At 36.8% G+C, this 27,333-nt stretch overlaps 1 protein-coding gene across 1 annotated transcript in view; it reads left to right on the top strand.

The window, feature by feature from the left end:
- The window catches only part of LOC127871073 (uncharacterized), a 156,558-nt gene that overhangs the window by 7,421 nt on the left and 121,804 nt on the right, over positions 1-27,333 (top strand). Inside the window, exons 8-29 of the mRNA XM_052413720.1 lie at positions 338-433; positions 1,254-1,376; positions 2,245-2,435; positions 2,731-2,842; positions 3,738-3,986; positions 4,410-4,609; positions 5,131-5,266; positions 6,208-6,305; positions 6,713-6,733; positions 8,634-8,748; positions 9,101-9,340; positions 10,211-10,407; positions 11,882-11,993; positions 12,649-12,849; positions 13,111-13,271; positions 13,966-14,418; positions 17,633-17,724; positions 18,330-18,492; positions 19,346-19,436; positions 20,679-20,897; positions 21,719-21,858; positions 26,123-26,296. Of these exons, the coding sequence (XP_052269680.1) occupies positions 338-433; positions 1,254-1,376; positions 2,245-2,435; positions 2,731-2,842; positions 3,738-3,986; positions 4,410-4,609; positions 5,131-5,266; positions 6,208-6,305; positions 6,713-6,733; positions 8,634-8,748; positions 9,101-9,340; positions 10,211-10,407; positions 11,882-11,993; positions 12,649-12,849; positions 13,111-13,271; positions 13,966-14,418; positions 17,633-17,724; positions 18,330-18,492; positions 19,346-19,436; positions 20,679-20,897; positions 21,719-21,858; positions 26,123-26,296 (3,584 nt within the window). The remainder of the gene's footprint in view (positions 1-337; positions 434-1,253; positions 1,377-2,244; positions 2,436-2,730; positions 2,843-3,737; positions 3,987-4,409; positions 4,610-5,130; positions 5,267-6,207; positions 6,306-6,712; positions 6,734-8,633; positions 8,749-9,100; positions 9,341-10,210; positions 10,408-11,881; positions 11,994-12,648; positions 12,850-13,110; positions 13,272-13,965; positions 14,419-17,632; positions 17,725-18,329; positions 18,493-19,345; positions 19,437-20,678; positions 20,898-21,718; positions 21,859-26,122; positions 26,297-27,333) is intronic.

The raw sequence follows: 27,333 nt of genomic DNA, 5'->3' as shown, positions 1-27,333 counted from the left end.
CATATGCAAGTAAGTACTCGTTTGGCTAAGGACATTTGCAAGTAAGTACTTGTTTGGTTTAACAGGATAAGGTAGTGCTTTATAAGTTGTAATGGAAAACCTTCTTAAAAAGAACAGTTTTCTATTTGATGTGGGCTTTGTTTAGTTTGTATTTTTTAACTCCCATCAGTAAAATAACATGTCCATGTAAAATAAACAAAGGTGTGGTGTGAAGATATAAACATTTGTTTTCAATATTTGTATCATAACCGTACATGTTGAAATTATTATAATCATGAGCAAATATTAGCTTGTCGGCGTTTGATTTGTTCTTTTTAATACTTGCATCTGCTTTCAGATATGTGGATGGAAGAGTAATTCCATGTTTAAAAAATCAAACCAGCGCTTGCAATTATTCCATGCAAACGGTTGTGGCTCAGCAGGCATACAAAAGGTAGGTGGTAAGATTGTTGCTGGATGTTCCTGGTAGTTATAGGACAGCCTGTAGCATGAAATAAGTATGTCACTGGCTCTAAGGTCAAGGCCAAAATACAAAGCTACAAAAAGGCATGATTTGGGTTGCCTAGACTATAAAGTCATCATTGGTCATTACAAAAATGATAGTTTTGATTGTGGTAGACAAATTGATAAGTTCTATCAAACCAACATTTGCAGTCTATTTAGTGGAGTCGTTTAATCACACACCTCTTACCTATGTGGACAAGGTTAATTTCTCACTCAATGTGAGCTTGATTGGTGGTAACCCTTCTAAATGATTTTTTTTGGCAAAGTACTCAATTTTTCCCTACAGCACAAGAGTAACGCAATAATTTAATAGGTTTTAGTGTAAATAACTAGCTGGAAAATTTAGCTTGAATTAAAAATTTGGCCTCAATTGTGTGACTTTTGGGAATAGATTAGGTATGAATGCTGTGACACATTTATGGTATTCAAATAATACAGCCGAAAATTCTGTAGCATCTAGCCACATATTCTCCAACCAATAGACTTAAGGATTAAGGAATAGAATTAAAATCAGGAAAAATCCAACAAGGATTAAATATACATGTTACCACTAGTGATATTGTCCTTAACAGAATGTTGTAGGTACGGGAAGTTAATGCCAAGTTTGACCCCAAATTTAATGCATTCTTGAATATTCCAATTTAAAGAATATTCTTTATTTTTAGAATTAATTTTAAGAATTGTTTTGTCAATAGGGGCCCTGGTAAACTTAAATACAACACCTACTCCTGTTAGCATTGACTTTGCAGGTTTCTTGTGGAGAAGAAAGCAGAAAAGTGTGGAGGCAATTTCAGCCTGTGGCGTGAAGATGCCACACTTCCTGTGGCTAACTGTACCTACCAGTACTTCCGGGCTCTTGTGACACAACTGGGGTAAGTGTGGCACATCAAGGTGTTGAAACTTTTAAAGAGACTATACCTACCATAATTTGAATTATAAAACAGACTAGGTGTGCACATTGAGGTGTTGAAACTTTGAAAGAGACTATATCTAACATAATTTATATTTTACAGACACCAAACGCTACTTGGGTACCTTATTTCGTATTCCGCATTTTTATATTAATCTTCTAAGACATAACATGTTTTTTGTTGTTATTAACATTGTTTAATACTCATTTGACTTCACGTTAATAAAAGTAATGTAACAAACATAAAGCATGAGGGACAAAGGAATGCTGTCATGGGAGTTTGTTCATGACTGCCTGTTAACATGTTGAAACCTTAAAACCCCTGTCCACTGAAAATAATCCATGGATTTTGAAATGGCACCATTTTTTATTAAAAGTAAATGGCCTATATTTTTTTGTTAACAAAATACATTTAATAAATGGGTTACTGCTAGTTCGGTATCAGCATAGTGCGCTTTCTTGATTTTCTCCAGAGTTATCGCCAGATGTTGCCTGTATAGAAACTATTTGTCCATATTAACAATTGCTGCACAGTTTAATGTTTTGATGGAATTTGGGGAATTAAGCATTAAGGATAACAAAATATTTCATACCATTCATTCCATGCGCAGTAATGATGTCTTTTTGTAGTTGGACGTTAATCTTACATTCGTTTTTTTAAGTTCAAAATTGTCCCCAGGTATTGCATCATTTAATGAAATTATTAATAACTGGTGATATATTTCCTGGACAGAAGTAGAATGACACATAAAATTAGATTCAAACAAACAATTTGTTTTGTAACAAAAAACATAAGTATAAATTTGATATAAATTGTTCAATATCTGCAGTGTTCAACCAAACTGGACCTCGGCTGTGTGTGGAGCCATGATTCAGTACAGCACGTGTGAAAACAACAGTAGCTTCCCCTTGATTGAGAACATTGTGACGGCCCAGCATATTGGTTTTTACGAGAACTTTTGGATGGAAAATTGCATGCATGTATCAGTCAATGGCTCGGGCAAAGTTGGAGACAGAGTTTGTAAGTAATTTTGAAATCTGCAAGTTATGAAAAGATTTAAGCAGTATTTATGGAATTTTATAATTGTCAGGCAATGACCAATGCTTCTGGGTTATATTGAAAGATTTGAAAAAGAATGTAAACATAACATTCAGACATGCAAAGTGATACATTTTTTGGAAGCTAACTTCATAGGGCAATAATTATTTATTTTAAGACTATTGTTCTGTTTTTCCTATTTCAGATTATGTTTATTTTCAATGTTCTAGCTTGCAAAATGGCTTTAGTTTATTTTGACAACCAATTTTTGTTTAAGCTCTAACTGGCTGCCCTGTTGATACATTTATGGAGAGGTTGACTCTCTACATCAGCAAGCTTAGCTTTGGGGCATCCAGTTGGTCAGCTGAGAAATACCGTCTAGCGTGCAGGTATTTATTGTGTAGATATGATCTTCGGTCTGGGAAAGGGAGACAATCTGCACAGGCTAATCAGAGACTACACTTTCCTCGTAACCCTTTGCATGCTGGGAAATTTGTTGTCTGCTAAAATGTTGTCTGCTAAATTTCTAAAATTAGCATTTTCTTCGATTTTTTTCAAAGAATACTTTCAGAATAGCAAACAGTTTGGATCCTGATGAGACGCCACGTTCTGTGGCGTCTCATCTGGATCCAAACTGTTTGCGCAGGCCTTCAAAATTTGGTTCCCGCACTTAAAGGGTTAAACTGGATTTTCACTATGAAGAGATTTCCTTTCAACAAAAATTCCATCAAAGCTTAAAGTGTTATCCCTGCTTAGCCTGTGTGGATTGCACAGGCTAATCAGGGACAACACTTTACGCACATACATAGATCACCCTTTTAGCAGAGAGAGACCCATATTGTATTATTTGTAAAAGCCTTATTTGGAAATATTCAATACATTCCTTATACCTCCTAGTCAGAACACACAGTGGTGTAAAGGATATGTTCTGCACGATCAACAGATTTTAAGCCTCTCTTAGTGAGTTTTCAAAAAGATCTTCTTTGTAAAACTCCAATTATTGAATTTTCTCAGGAAAAAAACATACACAAAATCCAAAATGCTTCACAGGATCTCAATTTGTTTAATATTTATTTGTTTTTTTTAATAATTAAAATGAGTTGCCCTAGTGTAAATTTGCAAGTGGCTGTGAAAAATACTTTGGACATTTGGTATAGGAAAAAAATCAAAATCTGATGCAATGTTTCTGGATATTCACTTTATGAGTAATGCTTCTTTTCATTTTATACTTTGTACTAGGAAATGATTTACAACTCTGTAATATGATATCCATGATGGTTTCAGCAATCAAACCTTCATAGAACAGGAGACTAAGTTAAAAAGTCTTCTATCTGGAGCAACGTCTACGTGTTCCCAGAGTGCCAGAAACATGCTTATGGAAGGGATTACCTACCTTGGAATGGTGAGAAAGGAGTACTGTCCCCTGCCTGAATGGTCTCCAAGCAACAGCTGTGCACTGGCGGAGGTGCGGAAGTGTGCGTGGAAAGTTGGCAAATACATTGCTCTGGCTACACCCTACAGTGATGCATGCGAGTAAGTTTCAAGTGAGATTCGAATGCAATAAATAGATGAAAGAGAAGATTTATGCAAAGTTGACATTTTATATAATATATGATTCAATTGATTTTCGAACACAAAATTAATGCTGGTAAACTTAATTTAAAAAAATCAAACTTTAAATTTTAATATTGACCAATTGAAATGCTTGTTACGCTGTAAGTTGGAAATTAATATAATGTATTGTTTTTCTTATTCAGAAAATTAATGAAGGTCTTTTATTTTGTAACATGACCTCCAGCTCATTGAAACAGTTAGATACATGATACACTATTTCAAATGTGTGGCAGTAAAGAATTTTGGCCCTTCTTAAAAGATTAACATAAAAAATAACATGACATTTAATTTTGTGTGTGGTTAAGATATGTTTTAAAATTTACCATTTTGCTATATTTTTAGGTATGTGGAAGCATTTACTGGCTGTGTGGAAAAGTTCTCAGTCGGTTGTGCAGCAAATGAATCAGAAGCCATTTTGAAGGAAGTGCAACACGTGCAAGGGATTGTGGGTAATCTTCAGTGTCAGCGGCCATCTTGGTGTGCTGAGGGTGGTTTAAATGCAACCAATCGTACAGCTGGTGTAACCAATGACAGAAGTTCATGTGAGATTTAGAATTTGCATGGCTATTTTCTCATGTTCGTAGTGACTTAAATTCTTGCTTATTGAATTGAATGATTTAGACTAATCACCGTATAGTTTTATACTCTTATGTGCAGTTTACAGTAGTTGCAACATTTGTTCATCATTTCTTTACCATTTAATATCTTATGCTGGAATGTGTCATTAAATAATGTATACATTGCCACAAATTAGGAAAACATTATTTTAATTGAAGGTCCCCGTGGTGTAATGGATATACGGTAGTGTCCACCTAGTGACCGGGTTTGATCCCCACTGTTCTTTAGATTTCCCCCAAAGACATCAAGTACTGGTTCTAAGCCTGAGGCTTTTGATGCAATTGAGCTAAAATAAATAGGTTTAAACTAATTGTAATTAACCTAATAAAAAAAAATCTCAAATGACTTTGTCAGTTGTCCATGCCTAAAGTTATCGTATAACAAGAGAATTTACAAACTGGTTCCCTGTCACCTACATGTATCAACCATGTTACTCTCTGTGCAGGGCCATTTTGCACAGAGTCTGTCGCTATGGAGATGAGCAACGCAACCAATCAGACATGGGCAGCGTGCAGTCGATATTTAACAAATAGCAGCTCTGACGTTTGCACAAATACGAAGCAGTTTGTTGTCTGTCTGAGGTAGAAATATAGAAATTGAAATCTAATATAATCTCATATTTTGAACCCACCACCTAAACTGCAGGCCCAGTGGTTTGGTGTTTGACATGTAATATTCTATGGTGGTCCTGAAACAAGTTTGTTCAAATGATGTTAATTGGGTTTAAATTAACCCCATCCTGTTGGACATTTGTTTCCCTTATATGTATAAAGTAAAAATTAAAAAATATCAGAAACTGAAAGAGATAAATGTTTTGCTTTGAGCATGCAGCTTTGCATGGAGCTCCTCTTCCAAGTTTGTTCAAATTACATCCCTGGGTCAAAATTGGTCAACCACAGGGTTACTTGTTTCTCTTATTTGTATGTAATTAATACTTTTAAAATATTCTCATACAAAGAAGTAGACCAAGTTTGATCAAATCACACTTCTGGGGTTAAAACTGTCGCCTTCCTTGTGGTAACGTGTATAATAGTGAAAAACCTTAAATCACCTCTGAAATGGCAAGGCCCAGAAACTGTGTATTTGTTATTGAACTACGTGAGTTCTGAGAAACTTGTTTAGAACATTTGTTCTAATGATATGTGTGCATATTTCTAAAATAGTTGCAGAATCATCACAAAAGCTGCTTAGAAAAGTTCAGTTACTTCAGGTATTAGGTGACCCACACATGCAGGACCTTTTGCCTTCTTGCTTGAACCAATTCTTTATAAAGACATTTGGTACAGTTCGAGATTTTAAAAGGATTTTAAATGGATGATCTTTGTTCATGCAGGCAGATGAGTTTTTTTTTCCAAAATATTACCCATACCAGAGATATTCGTTGAAGTTCCAACCATAACGTTATTTAAGATTTCCTTTGCAATTTTATTAAGTTCCTAGCATAGCAAGTGAATGCTCTTTTGAAGTTCAAAATCGATAATAATAATTAAGTTCAATTAGAAAATTACCTTTTCACTTACAGGGAAACCAGAAACTCTGGAGATGTAGTATCAGCTGTGAAAGGGAAGATTGAAACCCTTGCTAAGGTCATTGAACATTTTGTCAAGGACTACTGTCCAGGTATTTTGTTTGTCCATTTTGTAACTCATCTGTCCATATATAAAAGCTCAGTTGGGTTTAAAGTTTTATGGTAAATAAATGAAAAAGCTATAAGCTTTTTGATCGAGTAATATTTGTTAATTAATTTAAAAAAATTAAACTGTCTTTTTGTTCAATTAATTTTGTTCTTGCTTATTTGAAATATAAAATTTTAATATATTTGCTTTTTAAACTTAAAGTCTGCAGCCTCTTAGCTAAATTAGATGAGATGAAATATAATTAAATTAAAAAGAATGCACATGTCTTCCCAATTACTATTTTGCATAACTGACTTAGTCATTTGAATACAATTTTTCAAGTAAAGCCACTAATAGTTGCTGTTTACTTCACCATTTAGTTTATTTGTTGTTGTTTTTTTTCTTACACAGAAATGAACGAGACCACACCAGGTATGTTTCCTCTAAAAGACCTAACAGTACTTTACATCAAATTTTTAGGTTTTTGCGTAATACACCTGATTGGAATAACTGCAAAAGAACAGGAAATTGAGAAAAAGATTGTAATCAGATATTAAAAGATAAACAGCTGAATTGTATCATTCTTTACCTTATGTTGACATTTGCATGGGTTCATATTACAATTAAATTAAGGATGCTTTTGACTTCCAAAGAGTATTTTGTTATAAACATGGCAACAGCTTGAGGAAGGTCTCCGGAGAATTGACAGAGCAGAACTACCAGGGAAGTTCAAGTCCTGGATCTATCAGCACGGTCTACTACCAAGGCTTGTTTGGCCACTGATGGTCAACGAGATACCAGTGAGTCTAGTTGAGCAGCTCGAACAGGCAGTAAGCAAACACATAAGAAGATGGCTAGGGCTGCCACCATCGTTCAGCTCCATAGGACTATATGGAAGGTGTACAAAGCTGCAGATGCCACTGACATCCCTAGTAGAGGAATACAAGGTAGCAAAAGCAAGGCTGTTCCTAACACTACGGGACTCCGCAGACCAGAAGATCAGTAAAGCTGGAATAGAAATCCGAACAGGGAGGAAGTGGTCGGCAAGCAAGGCAGTTGAACAAGCCGAGAGTAGTCTGCCCCACCAGATCATTGTTGGAGCTACCAACAAAGGTCGGGAAGGCCTAGGGCATGGGCAACAGCCCCGATGGGAAAAGGCAGACAGCCAGGAAAGACGCTCCATGGTACAACAGGAAATCAGAAGGTCAGAAGATACCCATCGGTCTGCAAGATCTGTGCAGATGGGCCAACAAGGTTGTTGGAGCCGATGGAATCTGCCACAGAGAAAGCTGACATGGAGTGAACTCTGGCAGTATGAACCCCTCCAGCTGTCCTTTTTACTGAGATCAGTATATGATCTTTTGCCAACACCAACAAACCTTGAAAGATGGAAGCTTAGCGACGACCCGAGCTGTCCACTATGCAGCCAGAGAGGGACACTAGCACATGTACTCTCATCCTGTCCTGTTGCTCTCTCTCAAGGTCGTTACAGATGGAGGCATGACCAAGTCCTGCGAGTGCTTACCGACATCCTGGAGCAAGAAAGAAGGAAGGAGCGGCAAATCAACACCAAAGGACCAGGTTACATCAACTTTGTCAGGGAAGGACAGAAGGCAAAGGGTAGCCAGAACACAAGCCTGCTACAAGAGGCCAGACACTGGGAGATGAAGGTTGATCTCCAACAGAAACTTGTATTCCCAGATGTTGTTCAAACAAACCTACGCCCTGATATAGTCATCTGGTCAACAGCTCCAAAGAAGATGATACTCCTGGAACTGACTGTCCCTTGGGAAGAAAGAACTGATGAGGCAAATGAAAGGAAGCGGTCAAAGTACCAAGAACTGGCAGACATGTGCAGGGAGAGAGGGTACACCACCTGGATCTTCCCTGTAGAAGTAGGATGTAGGGGCTTCTGTGTGGAAAGCGCTAGAGGCCTTGGGCATCAAAGGCAGCGCTAGGAAAAGCTCTGTACGGGCCCTTGGCAAGGCGGCAGAGAGAGCGTCCAGTTGGCTCTGGCTACGACGCAATGAAACGACATGGAAGCCATCACAGACGAGCAGTGATTGATCACCACTGCTGCCCCGCCATCAAGAGGGTGTTCCGAGATAAGGGGCGAAACACCTGATGACTGATGGGAACTCGGCTGATGACGTCTGTGTTACGCAGTAACCACTGTATTACTCAACGTAGCTCATACATTTACAGTGTTCTTGGAATTACCTGTACTATTGGCTAAAACTTACCACTAATTTTGTTTAAAACACACCGTGCAATGATTCAATATTAAGAATTAAATTTTGAATCAAATGTCTCAACATATTTGTGATTTCAGTGGATGGAACCTGTCCACTTTATGGTACACTGATGGAGAAATTGTCAGCCCTTTTGCAGAAGGTTGCCATGGCTACATTCCACCCATTTTCTGACAGAATGGAGCAGTGTTCTAAGTAAGAAGAAAAACATTTTAAGCTTACCAACAAATATCATATTTTCTATTGTCTTGCTGTGATATGTTTACTTAGATGCCAGTGATCATAAGAAATCTAGTGTATAACAATACAAAGAAGCAATTTCACAATTATGCAGATGATATACCTTGCCAAATTATTTAAGTTACACTACTTGTAACTGACTCTGTTTGGTGTGATACAGGGTAAGTAAATGATATAGGGCATCAGTGAAACTCTAGCCCAATGTATAGGTTATTACCTTATCCCATTTTGCTGGATTAGTAAGAGTTGTTCAATAATTTGTTTACTATTATAAATAACCTTTTCTAAATATTTTTACTACTTGCAGCATTCACACTACTCTGTCAGAAATATCACAGCCACTTCCAGAACCTTGTAACGGGACACTGGCACAGGAAATTGTAGGGGCTAAGGCGTTTGTTAAAGGACTTTTTGACACTCTTGGATTCTGTGGAAAAGAGAGCATGGTTCGCCGATGTGAGCCTACCACGGCCATTGGGTGTGTACAGACGTTAGGTTCAGCGGTTGTTCAGTACCGCAAGACGGGATTCAAACAGGCAATGTGCTCGTAAGTGTTCACTCTTCGTGCATGAATCAATCTTATAAATGAGCTTTGTGGAAAAGGGGGTTGAATGCATGTGCGTAAAGTGTTGTCCAAGATTAGCCTGTGCAGTCAGCACAGGCTAATCAGGGACGACACTTTCCATTTTGATGATATTTTCTTTTTAAGGAAAGTCACTTCGTAGCCAAAATCCAGTTTCGGCGGAAAGTGTCGTCCCAGATTAGCCTATGCAGACTGCCTATGCTTATCTGGGACTACACTTTACACGCAGGCCTTATACATAAACCCCCTTTTCACAGAGCATGGCCCAAATGTATGTCGCTGCCTTTCAATAATCGATAAATATTTCACCATGGGGAAGTGACTGATTTTGAACGTCTGAAAAATTATTCCAAATGACAATTACAATTAGCCGATGAATTGGTGTCCCTGGGACACATTTGTAGAATTACATTTATAATTTGCGATAATATATGTGTACCATTTTATTTATTTCTTCAGGTTATTAAAATTGTAGGATAAGTTTCTATTGATTATGGTATTTACAGTTGCAGTATATTCTTTGTAGGGTAGTAAATGATTATCAATTTAAAATTTATACTATGGCTTCACACAATATTTTTTTTACCAAATGACACAATTCAAATTCTTAACCCTTTAAGCGCTGGAACCGAATTTTGAAGGCCTTTGCAAACAGTTTGGATCCAGATGAGATGCCACAGAACGTGGCGTCTCATCAGGATCCAAACTGTTTGCTATCCTGATAGTATTCTTTGAAAAAAATGAAAGAAAAAGCTAATTTTAGAAATTCAGCAGACGACATTTTAGCAGACTACAAATTTCCCAGCATGCAAAGGGTTAATTTCTTGCTGATAGGAAACACTTGCTAACTGAGCTGTGTGTAAGCCACAACCTTGCTGGATGCATGGGTGACGTCAAGAGGTCCGTGGAGAGTACCTACTCAAGGGTCAGCCGTGTGATTGAGCAATTATGTGCCCCGCCCACTAAGCCTGAACCCAGCTTGCAATGTTCTGCTGTTATGCCTGAAGAGAGAACTGAAGAGAGAACAGAAAGTAAGCTCTGGAATAAATCTCTTTTCTCTGTACATTAATTGTTAAGATTGTCTGTGCCTTGAATGTATCCATGCATTGTTTTTGTATTTAAATAGGCCCGTTGTAAAAAAAAATGTCTGTTTAATGGTAACTCCCAAGCAGGTAGGCTGCCTTTCAATCATTGACAAATATTTGTCCTGAGTGTAACGTTGTCCACTTTGTGAATTGATTTTCAAATAACTTGGTATAAAAGAAGAGCATGATAAGACAGAGTTGCATACATGAACCAAGAAAATGTGTACTTGAAACTTTGTTTGTAGCATAACTTGACCCAGCATATATGGATGTTTAAGAAACTTGTCATTAGAGATAAACATGATTAGATAAAGTGGCAGGCTCAAGAACTGGGTCACTAGGTCAAAGCTCAAGATCACCATTCAAGGTCTAATGTCAAATTTATGAAATGTTTAGTTGATTTTTAAATATCTGTCTGTAAGTGATCAGCATGATGCGCCCAAGTTTGTTTTACAAATACCTTGTCCCTAAAGGTCAAAGTTTAAGGTCAACATTCAGTTTAAATAAATTGTTACTTGACCCTTTGTCTCGAGCAAAACTTTGTCAACCTTGGACAGATTGTCAAATAACTGATGTGTTGTTTGCTGATACCATGACCTAAGATTTAATTCTCAATGCAAGTTTAGATATCAAATTTAGGTATTCAACAGCATGGGTGGATTTTCATATAATTTGCCATAAGTGATCAGCATGATGAAATGGAGGGTCACGTGCAAGAAATTGTTCTTTTGATTTAAGGCCAAGGTCACATTTCAAATTCAAATGTCAGATATTAAGTTTTATTTAATAAAGTTCAAATAGTAATCTGCACGATAAGCCAGCAAAAGGCAGGTCTTGAGGTCAAAGACAAAGGTCAAAATTTAAGGTCAAAGGTAAAATAATGGAAATGAATTGCTAAACACACTATTTGCCTATTAATGGAAACAAGATGAAAAGTTTATATTTCAAATTTGTATCAAACATAATAATAATGATGATTAAAAGAAAAATCTGCTGATGCTTAAAAAGAATTTTCTTTTATATATTGACTATTTACCAAATTTGACCTACCAAAAGTTACAAACCCATGATTCCCTTTTCATTCTTGCATTTGATATCAAACCTTTCTTTTTGTTGCATCAAGTAATTAAACGGTATTCCAGCATTGCATTGTGTGCTTGATAGCAGGATTTATACCAGTGATACTTTTTATTATGCTTGAACCCTTTACCACTAAGAAGCAAAGTAAAAGCGGCTACATGCAACCAGCATAAAACTTGCAGGTTGTATGCTGTTTGCTGCTCATCTGTATCCTTGGGTTGAGACCTTTAGACATGAATCATGAAGGAAGTCTTTAATTTAATAGGATTTTCAAATTGTTTACAAACAATCAAAACCGTTAAACTAAGCATAACCTATAAAAGAATGTTCATTATTGCAGTGAGAAATGCAAACACCGACTCAACCTGCAACCTGCTGAAGGCTGACATGTGCCTGTATCAGCTCTATGCAGACTTGAACTGTGACAAACCCACCTGGGGATCCATCTGCCGGTAAGACAACACATGCAGTCCTCCTTGTGAAATGTTTTCAAACGGTATGTGGATATTTGTCGGTACTGTCAATTGAAATTTTGTCATGTCTGAGGATGATTGTCTGAAATTATTGTAACTGACCTTGATGCATGAAAATCTCGTAGAGACAGTAGTTATGTTGAATGATTTTGTTTTAATGTGGAAATATAATACAAAGCTCAGGTTTATATTGAGGGGGCTGTACAATTATAGAACTTTGATGCGTTAAAAAATTGCAATACTACTTCTAGGTATTTTAGTGTTTCTGGTTACTAATTATCTAGTTTCTCACTTCCTTATTTGCATACATTACATCAGGTATTTTCTATTTTGCAGTTTATATGGATTTCCTGGGTATACTTGAGCTGGCTTCTTTGAAAATGGGACTTAATGCATTTGCGTAAAGGGTTGTCACAGATTAGCCAGTGAACTCTGCAGGGGCTAATCAGGGCAGACACTTTTCACTTTCTTTTTTATTAAAGGATATCTCTTCTAAGCAATAATCCAGTTTAGGCTGGATGTGTCGTCCCAGATTAGCCTTTGAAGACTGCACAGGCTAGTCTGAATGGCACTTTACAATAAGCATTAAGCCAGGTTTACCCAAAATGAGGCTCATATTTATGATCAATTCCAGGTCTCTGCCATACGTATCAGCCTGCGTCCATCGTCACATTCACAACTGCTCAGAAGATGAGAAGAAAACGGTAATGACGATTGGTCAGAAATTAATGGCACGAGTGGGCGATAGATGTCCGCAGGTGTCATGTGATGTCTGCCGGGCAGAACGATGTCTTCAGAGACTTGATGGTTTAGAGAAAAATGACAGTTACTGCAGGTATGACACAGTTTGGAGTTTTGCAAAATGTCTGTTAGAAACATAATCAGATTTAGACCTGTGGCACATTGTGTTCATGGTCAATTTAATAGAAAAAAGTCCAGAGTATATTATGTAATCTGCTAGTGCAAAGTTAAATTGCCATTGTACAAAAAAAAAAAAAAATTCAATCTATTAATGTAACATGTTATATAAGTTATGTTATTGTTATCATTATTATAATTAAGGAATATGACAAATTTAAATGATGTGGTATTTCAGAATTGCAAAAGAAGTTTCACAATGTGTCAAGCAGTCAACAATGACTTGTGGAATGGAACATGCACATCATATTTGGGCAAGGGCTCAAGTTGTTTCCAAGAATGTTGACGTCTTCTGCGAGAATAGAATACACACTTGTTTTGCTGAATTCAGAGATGCAGGTGAGTACATAAAAATTTAAAGCCTTTCTGTGAGAAAACAAGGATGTATTCATGTGCATAATTTTTTTCCCCAGGTTAGCCTGTGCAGTCCACACAGGCTTATCAGGGACAACACTTTCTGCTTTTATTGAACTTATTGTTTAAAAGTGTCTTTTCTAAAGAACATCTATTTAATGCTGAATATGTTGTCTTTGATTAACCTGTGCGAATGGCACAGGGTAACCTAAGATTTACTACACACATGCGTCAAGCCCAGTTTTTCCTTAGCCAGGCTCATCATTTATATTTGCACATAAATATAGTTATGTTGCTAAATAATTAAATTGTCTTGACAAGCATGGTGAGTGTTCCATATATTCAGGACAAATGTTTCAGTGTTGTCGCTGCTGATTATAATTGTTTTGCTATTGGTGTTGGTGGACGTGCTAGTGCTGTTGATTCATGGTTTTTGATGATGCTCATGATAATGAATATGATGGTGATGAATATGATTATGACAACAACGAAAACAATAATGATGATGATTATTATTATTTTGACGATTTTTATAATTTGTATCGTGATTTTGATAATGATATTGATGATGATGGTAATTGAAATGTTGATGTTTAGGAGGATGAGGGAAGGACTATGGGGGAGGAAATATTTTTTGTGAAAACAATTGTCTTACAATTGTACAATATCCTCTTTTCAGCCTGGTCCTTGCTGCTGTACAATGGCTCCACAATTGCACCTGCAGACTTATCTGCAAACATCACTACACCAGATACCAATCATAGAGCAATCACAAACTGTACTGATTTCACGTACGTTGATGAACCTTGGTACGGAGGTGAATTGGTGAGCGTTCTGAAACAGATCTCTTCCGCTGAAAACGGTGAAATTGAGGATGATACTCACGATGATGATGGTGTTGCAAGGTCTGATGCTACTGCTGGCAACGCAAGTTTACCACAGAGGAATGCGAGGGTTTGCAAAAGGCCCCGTACCTCGCCATTGCACGTCAATCTGAAGGGCCTGTGTGATAAGCTGTACAGGGCATGGGACTGCCTGGCCTCACACCAGACGACCATCAGTGAGGAGGTAGGACCCACTGTCAGGTCCACGTTGAGCGCCATCCTGCAGGCGGTCAGCAGCAAGTGCAGAGGTATTCCTTGCAAACCTTCTGATATTTTTTTTATCCGAATCTCCACAATTTTCGAACAAAAGATGTAATCAATTGCAACAAACAACGCTGACCCCATTTAAGCACCAATGGATGTGTAATTCAGACCATTCAAGTTATTTTTATGCCCCCAAAGGAGGGCATATACTGATCGTACCATCCGTCCGTGTGTCCTTCCGTCACACTTTGCATTTAGGTTTTGCATTTAGGTTTCGAAAAATGCTCATAACTTTTATGTCCCTTCACATAGCAACTTGATTTTTGGCATGCATGTGTATCTCATGAAGCTGCACATTTTGAGTGGTGAAAGGTCAAGGTCATCCTTTAAGGTGAAAGGTAAAAAAACATGTATCAAAGCGGCGCAGTAGGGGGCATTGTGTTTCTAAAAAAAACATCTCTTGTTACTTTATTTATTAAAGCTCAAGTGCATCGAAAGCCCAATGCTTATTAAAACGTTCTTGACTCTGTTTACTGGGTAGAACCAGTACTCAATTTCTTTTGGTGAGATCTCAAGAACACTCCCACAGTTTGGATTGAACCTGTGACCTCTCTTATGCTAGGTGGACACCATATCCCCTATGCCATGTCAGATCGAACCTGTGACCTCTCTGTTGCTAGGTGGACACCATATCCCCTATGCCATGTCAGATCGAACCTGTGACCTCTCTGATGCTAGGTGGACACCATATCCCCTATGCCATGTCAGATCGAACCTGTGACCTCTCTGTTGCTAGGTGGACACCATATCCCCTATGCCATGTCAGATCGAACCTGTGACCTCCCTGTTGCTATGTGGACACCATATCCCCTATGCCATGTCAGATCGAACCTGTGACCTCCCTGTTGCTAGGTGGACACCATATCCCCTATGCCATGTCAGATCGAACCTGTGACCTCTCTGTTGCTAGGTGGACACCATATCCCCTATGCCATGTCAGATCGAACCTGTGACCTCTCTGTTGCTAGGTGGACACCATATCCCCTATGCCATGTCAGATCGAACCTGTGACCTCCCTGTTGCTATGTGGACACCATATCCCCTATGCCATGTCAGATCGAACCTGTGACCTCCCTGTTGCTATGTGGACACCATATCCCCTATGCCATGTCAGATCGAACCTGTGACCTCCCTGTTGCTATGTGGACACCATATCCCCTATGCCATGTCAGATCGAACCTGTGACCTCTCTGTTGCTAGGTGGACACCATATCCCCTATGCCATGTCAGATTGAACCTGTGACCTCCCTGTTGCTAGGTGGACACCATATCCCCTATGCCATGTCAGATTTGTTGCAATCCTGACAAATATTTGAAATTTGATTCCCCACAAGTTCTGAAAAAAGAGATGTTATCTATAGGATCCAACAACGCTGACCCCTTATAAGCACCAATGGATGTTAATTCAGATAATTTAAGTGCATTTGGTTTTTGATTTTGATTTTCTTTTACATGGGCCTGTTTGGATTGTACCCCACGATTAGTGGTTTATTTTCAAAATATTGCCATCTCTGGAATAAGTATTTTTATCTTATTATATAAGAGTTCTTCCATTTGTTGGTATCTTGAATACTTAACAGCGAATTAATGCAAGGAACAGTTGAAACTAAATGTAAATCTCTACTGAGGATTTGATAATTTGTAATTATTGAATATTTAGGCTAATGACTAAGTAAAAGCTATGGGTTGTTTGTACCCGGTATGTGCTTTATGTGATCGATGCGTTTCATGATCTTAAAAGTGAAATGTATGATTTAGCCTTATGCCCCATACTTCAGTTTGATGTAGTTTTCAGATCAAAATTGGACCGTGACCTATTTAGTGAATTTTGATATGAATAACTTTTAGATGTGTTTGTTATATAGATTAAACCAAGCTTTATTTTACACTTAACCATGAGCGACACCTGTAGGTATTAGTCTTATGTCAACAGTTTAACTTGTCCAGCACATAGTAATTACAGGTTATGCACACAATCAAGTCAGACAATCATGGGCTGGACACAAGGTCATGCCTCCCTTGGTCAATAGATTGCATTTCACTATTTCTTGATGGTCTAACTATATGAATAACAGAGCGGTCATGAAGGCAGAGGGGATATAGGCCTAGTATCACACACATACTGAAGTCAATATTCTGATATAACATTTAGTTTTTTCTCAAAGTTTTAGATACGTTTGATCATCATTTTCAATAAAGTGTTCACAGAAGTTTTTTCTGAGTTTTGAGTCTGACTCAATCCTGAGTTCAGCGGACGAATTTGTGCATACTCTCATATCTCTGTTTTGAAGTTATTTGTGAGCTGGCCGTCATTCTCAATACTCAGCTGGGTCAAAACTGAAATATATAAGTTTAAATACGTATTTCAATTTATAAGCTTAACTAAACTGAGATTGTTGATGATACTGGACGCTTGTGTCTTGTCTACTATTAAGCAGTCCCTGGTTTGGTTCCCACTTAGGGAGCAACTCAAGATCTTTTCAAAGTGTACATTTTACTGTTTCTTGACACGAAAACTTTAAAAACTCCTAAAAAATCTTCAGTCTTTTGTTACAGCCTAGCAATAATAATAATCTAAACTTAATGGAGAACTACCATATTTTCTTCATTATAGGTTGGAACCTGTCTTATAATCAAATTGTCTTATAACCAAGTTAATACAATAGCTATTTTTTGTTCTACTACAAAGCAGTATTTTGAAAGTGTCTTGTAAAGTCCTTTATTAACCTTATACCCATGAACTATCTTAGCATATCAATATTGTGGTGCATGATACATGATACATTTTTGTGAAATGTTTTGAAATATTTAACTGATTTAATTTGATTTAACTGGATTTAACTGGATTCTTGTACTTTAATTATTATATTCATGTTGACAATATTTGCATATATTCTTGCATAAAAGTTTGCAGTGTCAGGTTAGTGTCTACAAGTTATATAACCCTTCCCACCAAGAAGCAAACTGAAAATGGCTACATGCAACCAGCATAAAACCAGAACAGCCTGCCAGTAACTCACAGGCTGTTCAGGTTTTATGTTAATTGCTTCTCATCAGTATCTAAGGGTTGGAAATTAAGCCTTTAAAACTTGCATTCATTAAGTTCTTTAATTTAATTTGATTGTGAAAGGGACTGCAAACAGGTCAAAATGGCCTCTCAGTGGGAAAGGACGAACTACAGAATGTTTGATGTTTCAGTGACCCCCCTGCAGTGTCACCAGTGCACCAAGGCCGGTTCCCACCTGGAATGTGATGCCCAGCCTGTAGAGACATGCTCTGCAGACAAACAGGTATGGCTAGGAACCAAGTACATTACTTGATATTGTCGGTTCCAATCTGGAATGTGATGCCCAGCATGTTGAAACATGCTCAGCAGACAAATTAGGAACCAATAAGTCACTTCTTGGAAGACTTGGCTTAATGCATGTTCTTAAAGTGTTGTATCAGATTAGCTTGTGCAGCTAATTCCAATAAAGCTAAAAGTGTAGTCCCTTAGCCTGTGCAAACTGCACAGGCTAATCTGGGAAAATCACTTTACGCACATGCATTAAGCCCAGTTTTCCAAGAACAAGGCTCCAATGATGTAATTTTTAGACAAATCTAAGGAGTGGCTAAACTTTATTTTTTTTAAAACATGTCTGTTAAAGCATCCATATACTGTCAGCTTTGTTAGAAGGGTTTTAACCTATAAAAGTGTGGTTGTAAATATGACTTTATATTTTTTACAATATATCCTTGTTGAAATCAAGGTCAGTGAAAATATAAGCCTTATTTTTTTTTATATGATACAATAAGAAATAATTTGATGTAAACTCAAGTCAGTGAATGATACTTCAAGGTCATGATGTTCACCTACAAAAATGATATAATATCATACATATGTTTATATTTACAGATGTGCCAAACAATTGAAAAGAAAGGGAAAGAAGGCTACATCTCAAAGATGTGTGTGAGTCCAGATATGTGTACGGATCGCTGTACGACTGACAAATGTGAGGCCTGTTGTGTGGGTCAGCTATGTAACCGTGGAAATGATGAAAACAACAACGGCACAGCAGGTACTCTTTATTGAAGATACAGGTCATACTTATGGGAATATGCACTTATTATTGCAAATTAATGTGCTTTGTATGGTGCTTATTGTCATTTCTTGTGTTGGTTATAATTATGGATGGTGCTAGCGATAGTGTTAGTACTTGTTTCTATAAAGATGTTGCAAATATTGATAAGAATAATGATGATATTTTTTACAGAGATTAAACTATGTTGATTACTTATGATGGACTTTTAATTTCTGCTTCAGCTGCGTTTTGTGCTGATGATTTCGATCATTGTGTTTCTATTTGTTTTTTTCATAATTATGCTGATATTCAATGGTTGAGGTTTTTATCATGTTTATGATAAAATTGATATACTATTATACATTGTATCTCAATCACCTAATGTTGCTGGTGCAGATGTATTTGATAATATGGATGATGGTGGTGGTGGTGCTCCTGCTGATGAGCTTTTGGATGGTTATGATTTTGTTTGATGATGATGATGATGATGATGATGATGATGATGATGATGATGATGATGATGATGATGTTGATGATGATGATGATGATGATGATTGTGATGATGATGATGATGATGATGATGATGATGATGATGATGATGATGATGATGATGATGATGATGATGATGATGATGATGATGATTTGATGATGATGATGATGATGATGATGATGATGATGATGATGATGATGATGATGATGATGATGGTGATTTTGATGATGATGATGACGACGACGACTACGACGACGACGACGATGATGATGGTGATTTTGATGATGATGATGATGATGATGATGATGATGATGATGATGATGATGATGATGATGATGATGATGATGATTCTGTTTGTAGAGGACCAGCCTTCGTGCACAATATTCAAGCAGACCCAGTGTGCATTCAACTTGGTCACCGGTCTTCATAAAAGCAAGAGAATGGTCTGCAGGTATGTAAACAGTGATTTACATTTGTTCCAAGTTTAAAATTGAGGTAATTAAATTGTTATATTGTCTGGAAAGGCCTTGAAATGAATACCGTTTGTTTTCTCTGTGGTTATTACTTTTGACTAAATAGGTCAATTTTACATGATAGAAGACAAAATGGATGTAATGAGTCAATTATTTGCCACTTTACTTTAGGATGTGCACCATTATTCCAGTCTTCGTACCATGTGCACTTTCTTTTCCTGGCTTTTCAAACAAAATTATGACACACTTCTTCAGATATGAATTTTTATAACTTAAAAGCTATTTGAATGCAATTTTATAAGCTTTATTAATAAAGTGTTGTACATATACATCATATAAATTAAATGAAAAGTACTTTTTATGTCCCCCACCCACTATAGTGGGAGACATATTGTTTTTGCCCTGTCTGTTGGTTTGTACGTTGGTCTGTTGGTCTGTTTGCTCCAACTTTAACATTTGCAATAACTTTTTCAATATTCAAGATAGCAACTTGATATTTGGCATGCATGTGTATCTCATGGAGCTGCACATTTTGAGTGGTGAAAGGTCAAGTTCATCTGTCAAGGTCAGAGGTCAAATATATGTGACCAAAATCGCTCATTTTATGAATACTTTTGCAATATTGAAGATAGCAACTTGATATTTGGCATGCATGTGTATCTCATTAAGCCGCACATTTTGAGTGGTGAAAGGTCAAGGTCAAGGTCATCTTTCAAGGTCAGAGGTCAAATATATGTGGCCAAAATCGCTCATTTTATGAATACTTTGGCAATATTTAAGATACCAACTTGATATTTGGCATGCATGTGTATCTCATGGAGCCGCACATTTTGAGTGGTGAAAGGTCAAAGTCATCCTTCAAGGTCAGAGGTCAAGTATAATGTGGCCAAAATCGCTAATTTTATGAATACTTTGGCAATATTGAAGATACCAACTTGATATTTGGCATGCATGTGTATCTCATGGAGCCGCACATTTTGAGTGGTGAAAGGTCAAGTTCATCCTTCAAGGTCAAAGGTCAAACAAAAAACAAAAAAATCAAAGCGGCGCAGAAGGGGAAATAGTGTTTCTGACAAACACATTTCTTGTTAATAATAGAACTTCGGGGAAGTTTTGAAAGAGTCCTCATATATTTTCTTCTGCGTTATGCAGGCAAAATAAACCAGTTTACTCAAATTTAAATACATATTCATGTGCTACTTTCATCTATTATCAAACAGGCTATTGTTCGAAGCAGTAGATTGCATGACCAAGACGTCAACAGACTGCTCTCCAGACGAGACCCTCGAAATCATCCATACGTACGCCAAGAAGCTGGGATACAGTCGAGCCTGGAGGCGTTGCCTGGCTAAGGAACGCGACTGCCAGTGTGGAGCATACAACCTGTTTGGTCTGCTAGCCACCGTGAACCCCTACACCCCTGATGAGACCCTTTGCAGGTCAGCCAACTTTGTCTAGCTAGAATACCATACTTTACCATGTATTGCACACAAACATGTATATTGTGCACCCGATAGTTCATGCCAAAATGGAGGAAAACGTCAAGTTTTCTAATAAAGAAAACAGTGCAATCAGCCATTATTTTACTATTGACTAGGGGATGTAAAAATGTATCTTGTGTACAAACTTTTTTAATCAAAATTTAGGGGTATGAAACTGGGTGTAATACATGGTAAAGTAAGGTATGTTTTTCCACTTTGATGGTTTTGATACATTTAACCCTTTGCATGCTGGGAAATTTGTCGTCTGCTTTAATGTTGTCTGCTGAACTTCTAAAATTAGCATTTTCTTCGATTTTTTTCACAGAATACTATCAGAATAGCAAACAGTTTGGATCCTGATGAGACGCCAAATTCTGTGGTTTCTCATCTGGATCCAAACTGTTTGCAAAGGCCTTCAAAATTCGGTTCCAGCACTGAAAGAGTTAAGTTAGAATATCAATTATATTTATGACAGGTCATTATACAAATTACAGCACTGTTATAATACAGTGTCCTGATGGGTGAATGAGCTGCTTAGCAAAACAGGGCCTTATTATATGTATACTGTTACATGAAATGTAATATTCAAACTGTTTCTACATTCAAGATTTACCTCAGTAATATGATAAGAAGTAACTTAAGATAATATTTTAGTACATTCAAATGTTTTTTTATGAAGTTCCCATACCGGTTGGTGTTCATTTTCACACTTATAATATATGTAACAAAACAGTGAAACAATATGATAATAAAAAATTATTTATTTTGTTAATTTGCAGTCATTTTGAAAAGTCTTTTATGGTTGCCAAGAAGATGACCGCTGGTCAGTGCACTAAGGACGATGTGACCTACACGAGGACAGGACTGACCATTGTCCACTCACAGCTTGCAAACTATTGTGAAAGCATGAAGCCAAAAGGTAGGACTTGATTGCAATTGCATGCATTGTTGGTTGGATTAGGAGCACAGCTGCTTAGTGTAATACATTGAGTCGTGTTCTGAGAAAATGGGCATAATGCTTGTGTGTTAAGTGTCATCCCAGATTAGCCTGTGCAGTCCGCACAGGCTTATCAGGGACAACACTTTCCGCCTTAACTTGATTTTTGGTAAGGAGGGACTTCCTTGAAATGAAATATACTATAAAAGCGGAAAATGTCGTCCCTGACGACACTTTACGCACATGCATTAAGCCCAATTCTCTCAGAACAAGACACATTTTACATGAATTAGTCAAAAGTACTGAAAATTATTATTTTTTAAATTATTTTTTAATAGTAATATCTTTAAATAGGATTTTTTTTCACCAGGACATCAAATATATTTGTTTAAATCAAATACACACACAAAATTGAAGTCATAGGAGAAAATTAGCCTTAAAACAGTCTGCTTGAACTACAACATTTTCATTCAACATGTAATTCTAAGATAGCTTTATTTCACAAAATCAATGTTCACCATCTATGACAATATGTAACATGTAATAACAAGTTTTCTTCATTAAAGGCAAAGGTTACACTTAGAGATTAATAGTCAGATCTAGCCGGTCAGCTTGTTCAGACTGTAACCTTTCAGTTATCATGCCATTTTCAAATAACTTACTCAAAATGACCACCAAATGGAGATGGCGTGTCATGTTACCAGTCTTCCTATATCAAATGTCAAGGTCACACTTAGAAAATAAAGGTCAATGTGGTCACAAAACAGTTTTAAAGTAACTTACAACAAATGTTATCATAAGAAGACAATGTTTTGTGTATAAACTTTGTCTCTAAATTTCCTCAAAGATGAAGTTCAAATTTAAAGATCAAATGTAGAATTGGGTAATGAAACAGCTTTTCAGGCCTTTTTAATTTATCAAGCTATTAAAAAAAGCTTACATAAATATCCATCCGAAAAGAAGACAATGTGTCACAAGTAAAATGTGTCTCACCATCTCAAAGGTCAAGGTCACTCATAAAGGACAAAGGTAAAATATTGCCATCAAACAGGCTGAATGGACAGAATTTAGTAACTGCATCACTCATCGTGCAATCCATTAACCATGTGACAAAGGTATGTCAACCCTTAGTCAAATTTGAAGGTCACTTTTAAGGCCAAAGGTCAAACATGTGCATGGTTTCGCTTGCTTGTTTCTTACAGGCATCTTGTATATAAAAGAAGACTTTCTATTTCCAATATCCATTTTGTGGTGTTTTCACAATACAGATTATTAAGAAAGTAAATGTTATTTATTTGTTAATTTTAAGGTAAAACAATCTAAAAAAATGAGTTACAAATTATGATGCTGAACTGAAATATGTTTTTAGCTGTATGTTATACACTGCATTGCTGCACATTTATTTGCATCCCATGCTTCAAACAGTAAAAAATATTAACTGCTTTTTTTTTTGCGATCGCCTTTTGTCCGTCGTGCGTTGTCCGTTGTGCTACATCAACATTTGCCTTGTTCACTCTCTACAAGGCCACATTTATTGTCCAATCTTCATGAAATTTGGTCAGAAAATTGGTTTCAATGATATCTTGGATGAGTTTGAAAATGGTTACGTTTGCTTGAAAAACATGGCTGCCAAGGGGCAGGGCATTTTTCCTAATATGGCTATATATGGCTTTAGTAAAATCTTGTTAACACTCTAGAGGCCACATTTATTGTCTGATCTTCATGAAACTTGGTCAGAAGATTCATCCCAATAATATCTTGGACCAGTTCCAAAATGATGCCAGTTGGTTGAAAAACATGGCCGCCAGGGGGCGGGGTATTTTTCCTTATATGACTATAGTAAAACCTTGTTAACACTCTAGAGGCCACATTTATTTTCTGATCTTCATGACACTTGCTCAGAATATTTGTCCCAATGATATGTTGGATGAGTTAAAAAATGGTAACCTTTGCTTGAAAAACATGGCTGCCAAGGGGCGGGGCATTTTTCCTTATATGGCTAAATATGGCTATGGTAAAATCTTGTTAACACTCTAGAGGCCACATTTATTGTCCAATCTTAATGAAACTTTGTCAGAAGATTCATCCCAATAATATCTTGGATAAGTTTGAAAATGATGCTGGTTGGTTGAAAAACATGGCCGCCAGGGGGCGGGGCATTTTTCCTAATATGGCTATAGTAAAACCTTGTTAACCCTCTAGAGGCCACATTTATTGTCTAATATTGATGAAATTTGGTCAGAAGATTTGTCTTAATAATATCTTGGATGAGATCGAAAATGGCTATGTTTGCTTGAATAACATGGCCGCCAAGGGGCGGGGCATTTTTCCTTATATGGCTATATAAGGCTATAGTAAAATCTTGTGAACACTCTAGAGGCCACATTTATAGTCCGATCTTCATGAAACTCGGTCAGAAGATTCATCGCAATAATATCTTGGACGAGTAAAAAATGATGCAGGTTGGTTAAAAAACATGGCCACCACAGGGGCGGGGCTATTTTCCTTATATGGCTATAGTAAAACCTTGTTAACACTCTAGAGGTCACATTTATTTTCCGATGATCATAAAACTTGGTCAGAAGATTTGTCCCAATGATATCTTCGATGATTTTGAAAATGGTTTCGGTTGCTTTAAAAACATGGCCACCAGGGACGGGGCATTTTTCTTTATATGGCTATAGTAAAACCTTGTTAACACTCTAGAGGCCACATTTATTGTCCAATCTTCATGAAATTTGGTCAGAAGATTGGTCTCAATGATATCTTGGATGAATTTGAAAATAAGTATGTTTGCTTAAAAAAATTGGCTTCCAAGGGGCGGGGCATTTTTCCTAATATGGCTATAGTAAAATCTTGTTAACACTCTAGAGGCCACATTTACTGTCCGATCTTCATGAAACTTGGTCAGAAGATTCATCCCAATAATATCTTGGATGAGTTCAAAAATGATGCCGGTTGGTTGAAAAACATGGCTGCCAGGGGGTGGGGCATTTTTCCTTATATGGCTATAGTAAAACCCTGTTAACACTCTAGAGGCCACATTTATTTTCCGATCTTCGTGAAACTTGGTCAGAAGATTTGTCCCAATAATATCTTGTTATCTCAGGTGAGCGACTTTGGGCCTTTCAGGCCCTCTTGTTTAAAATATTTGCACGTAATTGCACCTACATTTTTTTCTTAATGCCTTTAGCCATGAAATGGCATAACTAGTTACCCTTGTCCATTTATGTGCGTATATGTTTGTTTGATTTTTCCCAGGAAATGTTGTTTTGGGTTAATAACTTTAATTTGGCTTACGGGAGTTTGAAATAAATTAGCACAAATGACCGTCATATCCTGATAATGGGTTGCACACAATTAAAACTGTGTCCCTTGCTTAAAGAAAAGGTCGTATTTAACTTTGTGTTTGAAATTTCTTATAATGTATGTACATGTATTGAAAGATTATATTTTTATTGGGCTCATAAGTTTGTAGGATGTTTCAAAATATATTGACACAAATGATCATCATATCACATGCAATTATTATGTCCCTTGCTTCACTTTGAAGGTCACAATTGATACTATAAGTTTGTGCATATTACTTTCCAGTCACGTGCAGCAACAATATTGTTCACTTTAACGTCCAGGCCACAGTTGACACTTTTAGTTTGTTCATATTTCTCATATTGCCTATTACTTGGTTGTGCATTATGGGATTTTAAAATACATTTGCTCTCATTATTATGTCGGGATGATGTGTTGCATATCTGTTACTTCAAGGTCAAAGTCATAGTGGACACTTGAATTTTGTGCAACGTCCTTAGATGGTAATAGAGATAAGAGATGTTCATATTATTTTCAGTTCTATTCCTTTATAGTTGATTGGCAATTTTTTTTCAACATTTTAAGATGTCACATATGTGATGGAACTTTTATATTTGCAATACTTACAAACTTAAGGACTGTTATGAACTTGCTAAATTAACTACTTACAGGATTTTGTGTTACACATCACTTGTTTCCAAGTTCAGTGAAATATATTTAAAGCGGGGATATCTATGTCCTTTGGACACAATACTAGTAATACTTACTTTAAGTATAAATACAATCTTACTGCAACAAACAGGCCGTAAAAATATCATACCTTTTTTTACAATGCCTATGATAAGCCTAATAAATAGCTTAAATTGCTTATTAAATCATAGTTAGTTGTATAGAAGCCTCACTGTAGTATGTAAAATTGCACCCCAACTTTTGCCAGTTGAGCCAGGTGAGCTTGTTTGCCCACCCCTCCCAAGTAACGCAACGTGCGAGACTGAGTGTTCGAAAGACAAACCATGTTCAGATCCAGAACTCACGTGCTGCGAGTATCCAGGCTGTTTCTTGTGTCAACGACGCGTCTCTGCGAGAAACAGTACAAGCAACACAATGAAAGGTGTTACATGATAGAGAAACAGTACAAGCAACACAATGAAAGGTGTTACATGATAGAGAAACAGTACAAGCAACACAATGAAAGGTGTTACATGATAGAGAAACAGTACAAGCAACACAATGAAAGGTGTTACATGATAATGTGATGATTTTGTGCCATGGTATTGAAATTGGTCATTTAAAGGACAACCATTTTCTTCATTAAGTTTTTACCTGTAAATATTGTGAAAAAAATCTAGCACACATCATTTCTGTTTTTAAAATAATAAGAAGCTTCATTCTACTTTTAAATTTTATTCATTTATTAGTCCCCTACCGGTTTCACCGGAGGGGACTTATGGTTTGCGCTCTGTGTGTCCGTTAGTCCGTCAGTCCCTCTGTGAGTCTGTCACACTTTTCTGGATCCTGTGATAACTTTAAAAGTACTTGATATTTTTTCATGAAACTTGAAACATGGATAGATGGCAATATGGACATTATGCACGTCATTTCATTTTGTTCTTACGTCAAAAATTCTGGTTGCTATGGCAACAAATAGACTAGAAATACTGCTAAAAATGGTTGTTTTCTGGATCCTGCGATAACTTTAAAAGTCTTAATATTTTTTCATGAAACTTGGAACATGGATAGATGGCAATATGGACATTATGCACGTTCTTTCATTTTGTTCCTACGTCTAAAATTCTGGTTTCTATGGCAACAAATAGACTAGAAAAACTGCTGAAAATGGTGGTTTTCTGGATCCTGCAATAACTTTAAAAGTTCTTAATATTCTTTCATGAAACTTGGAACATGGATAGATGGCAATATGGACATTATGCACATCATTTCATTTTGTTCCTACGTAAAAAATTCTGGTTGCTATGGCAACAAATAGACTAGAAAAACTGCTGAAAATGGTGGTTTTCTGAATCCTGCTATAACTTTAAAAGTTCTTAATATTCTTTCATGAAACTTGGAACATGGATAGATGGCAATATGGACATTATGCACATCATTTCATTTTGTTCCTACGTAAAAAATTCTGGTTGCTATGGC

The sequence above is a fragment of the Dreissena polymorpha genome, chromosome 3 (assembly GCF_020536995.1).
Source record: "Dreissena polymorpha isolate Duluth1 chromosome 3, UMN_Dpol_1.0, whole genome shotgun sequence".
Classification (NCBI taxonomy): Eukaryota; Metazoa; Mollusca; class Bivalvia; order Myida; family Dreissenidae; genus Dreissena; species Dreissena polymorpha.
The sequence above is the reverse complement of the archived record's forward strand: the minus strand, read 5'-3'. Positions and strand labels throughout refer to the sequence as shown.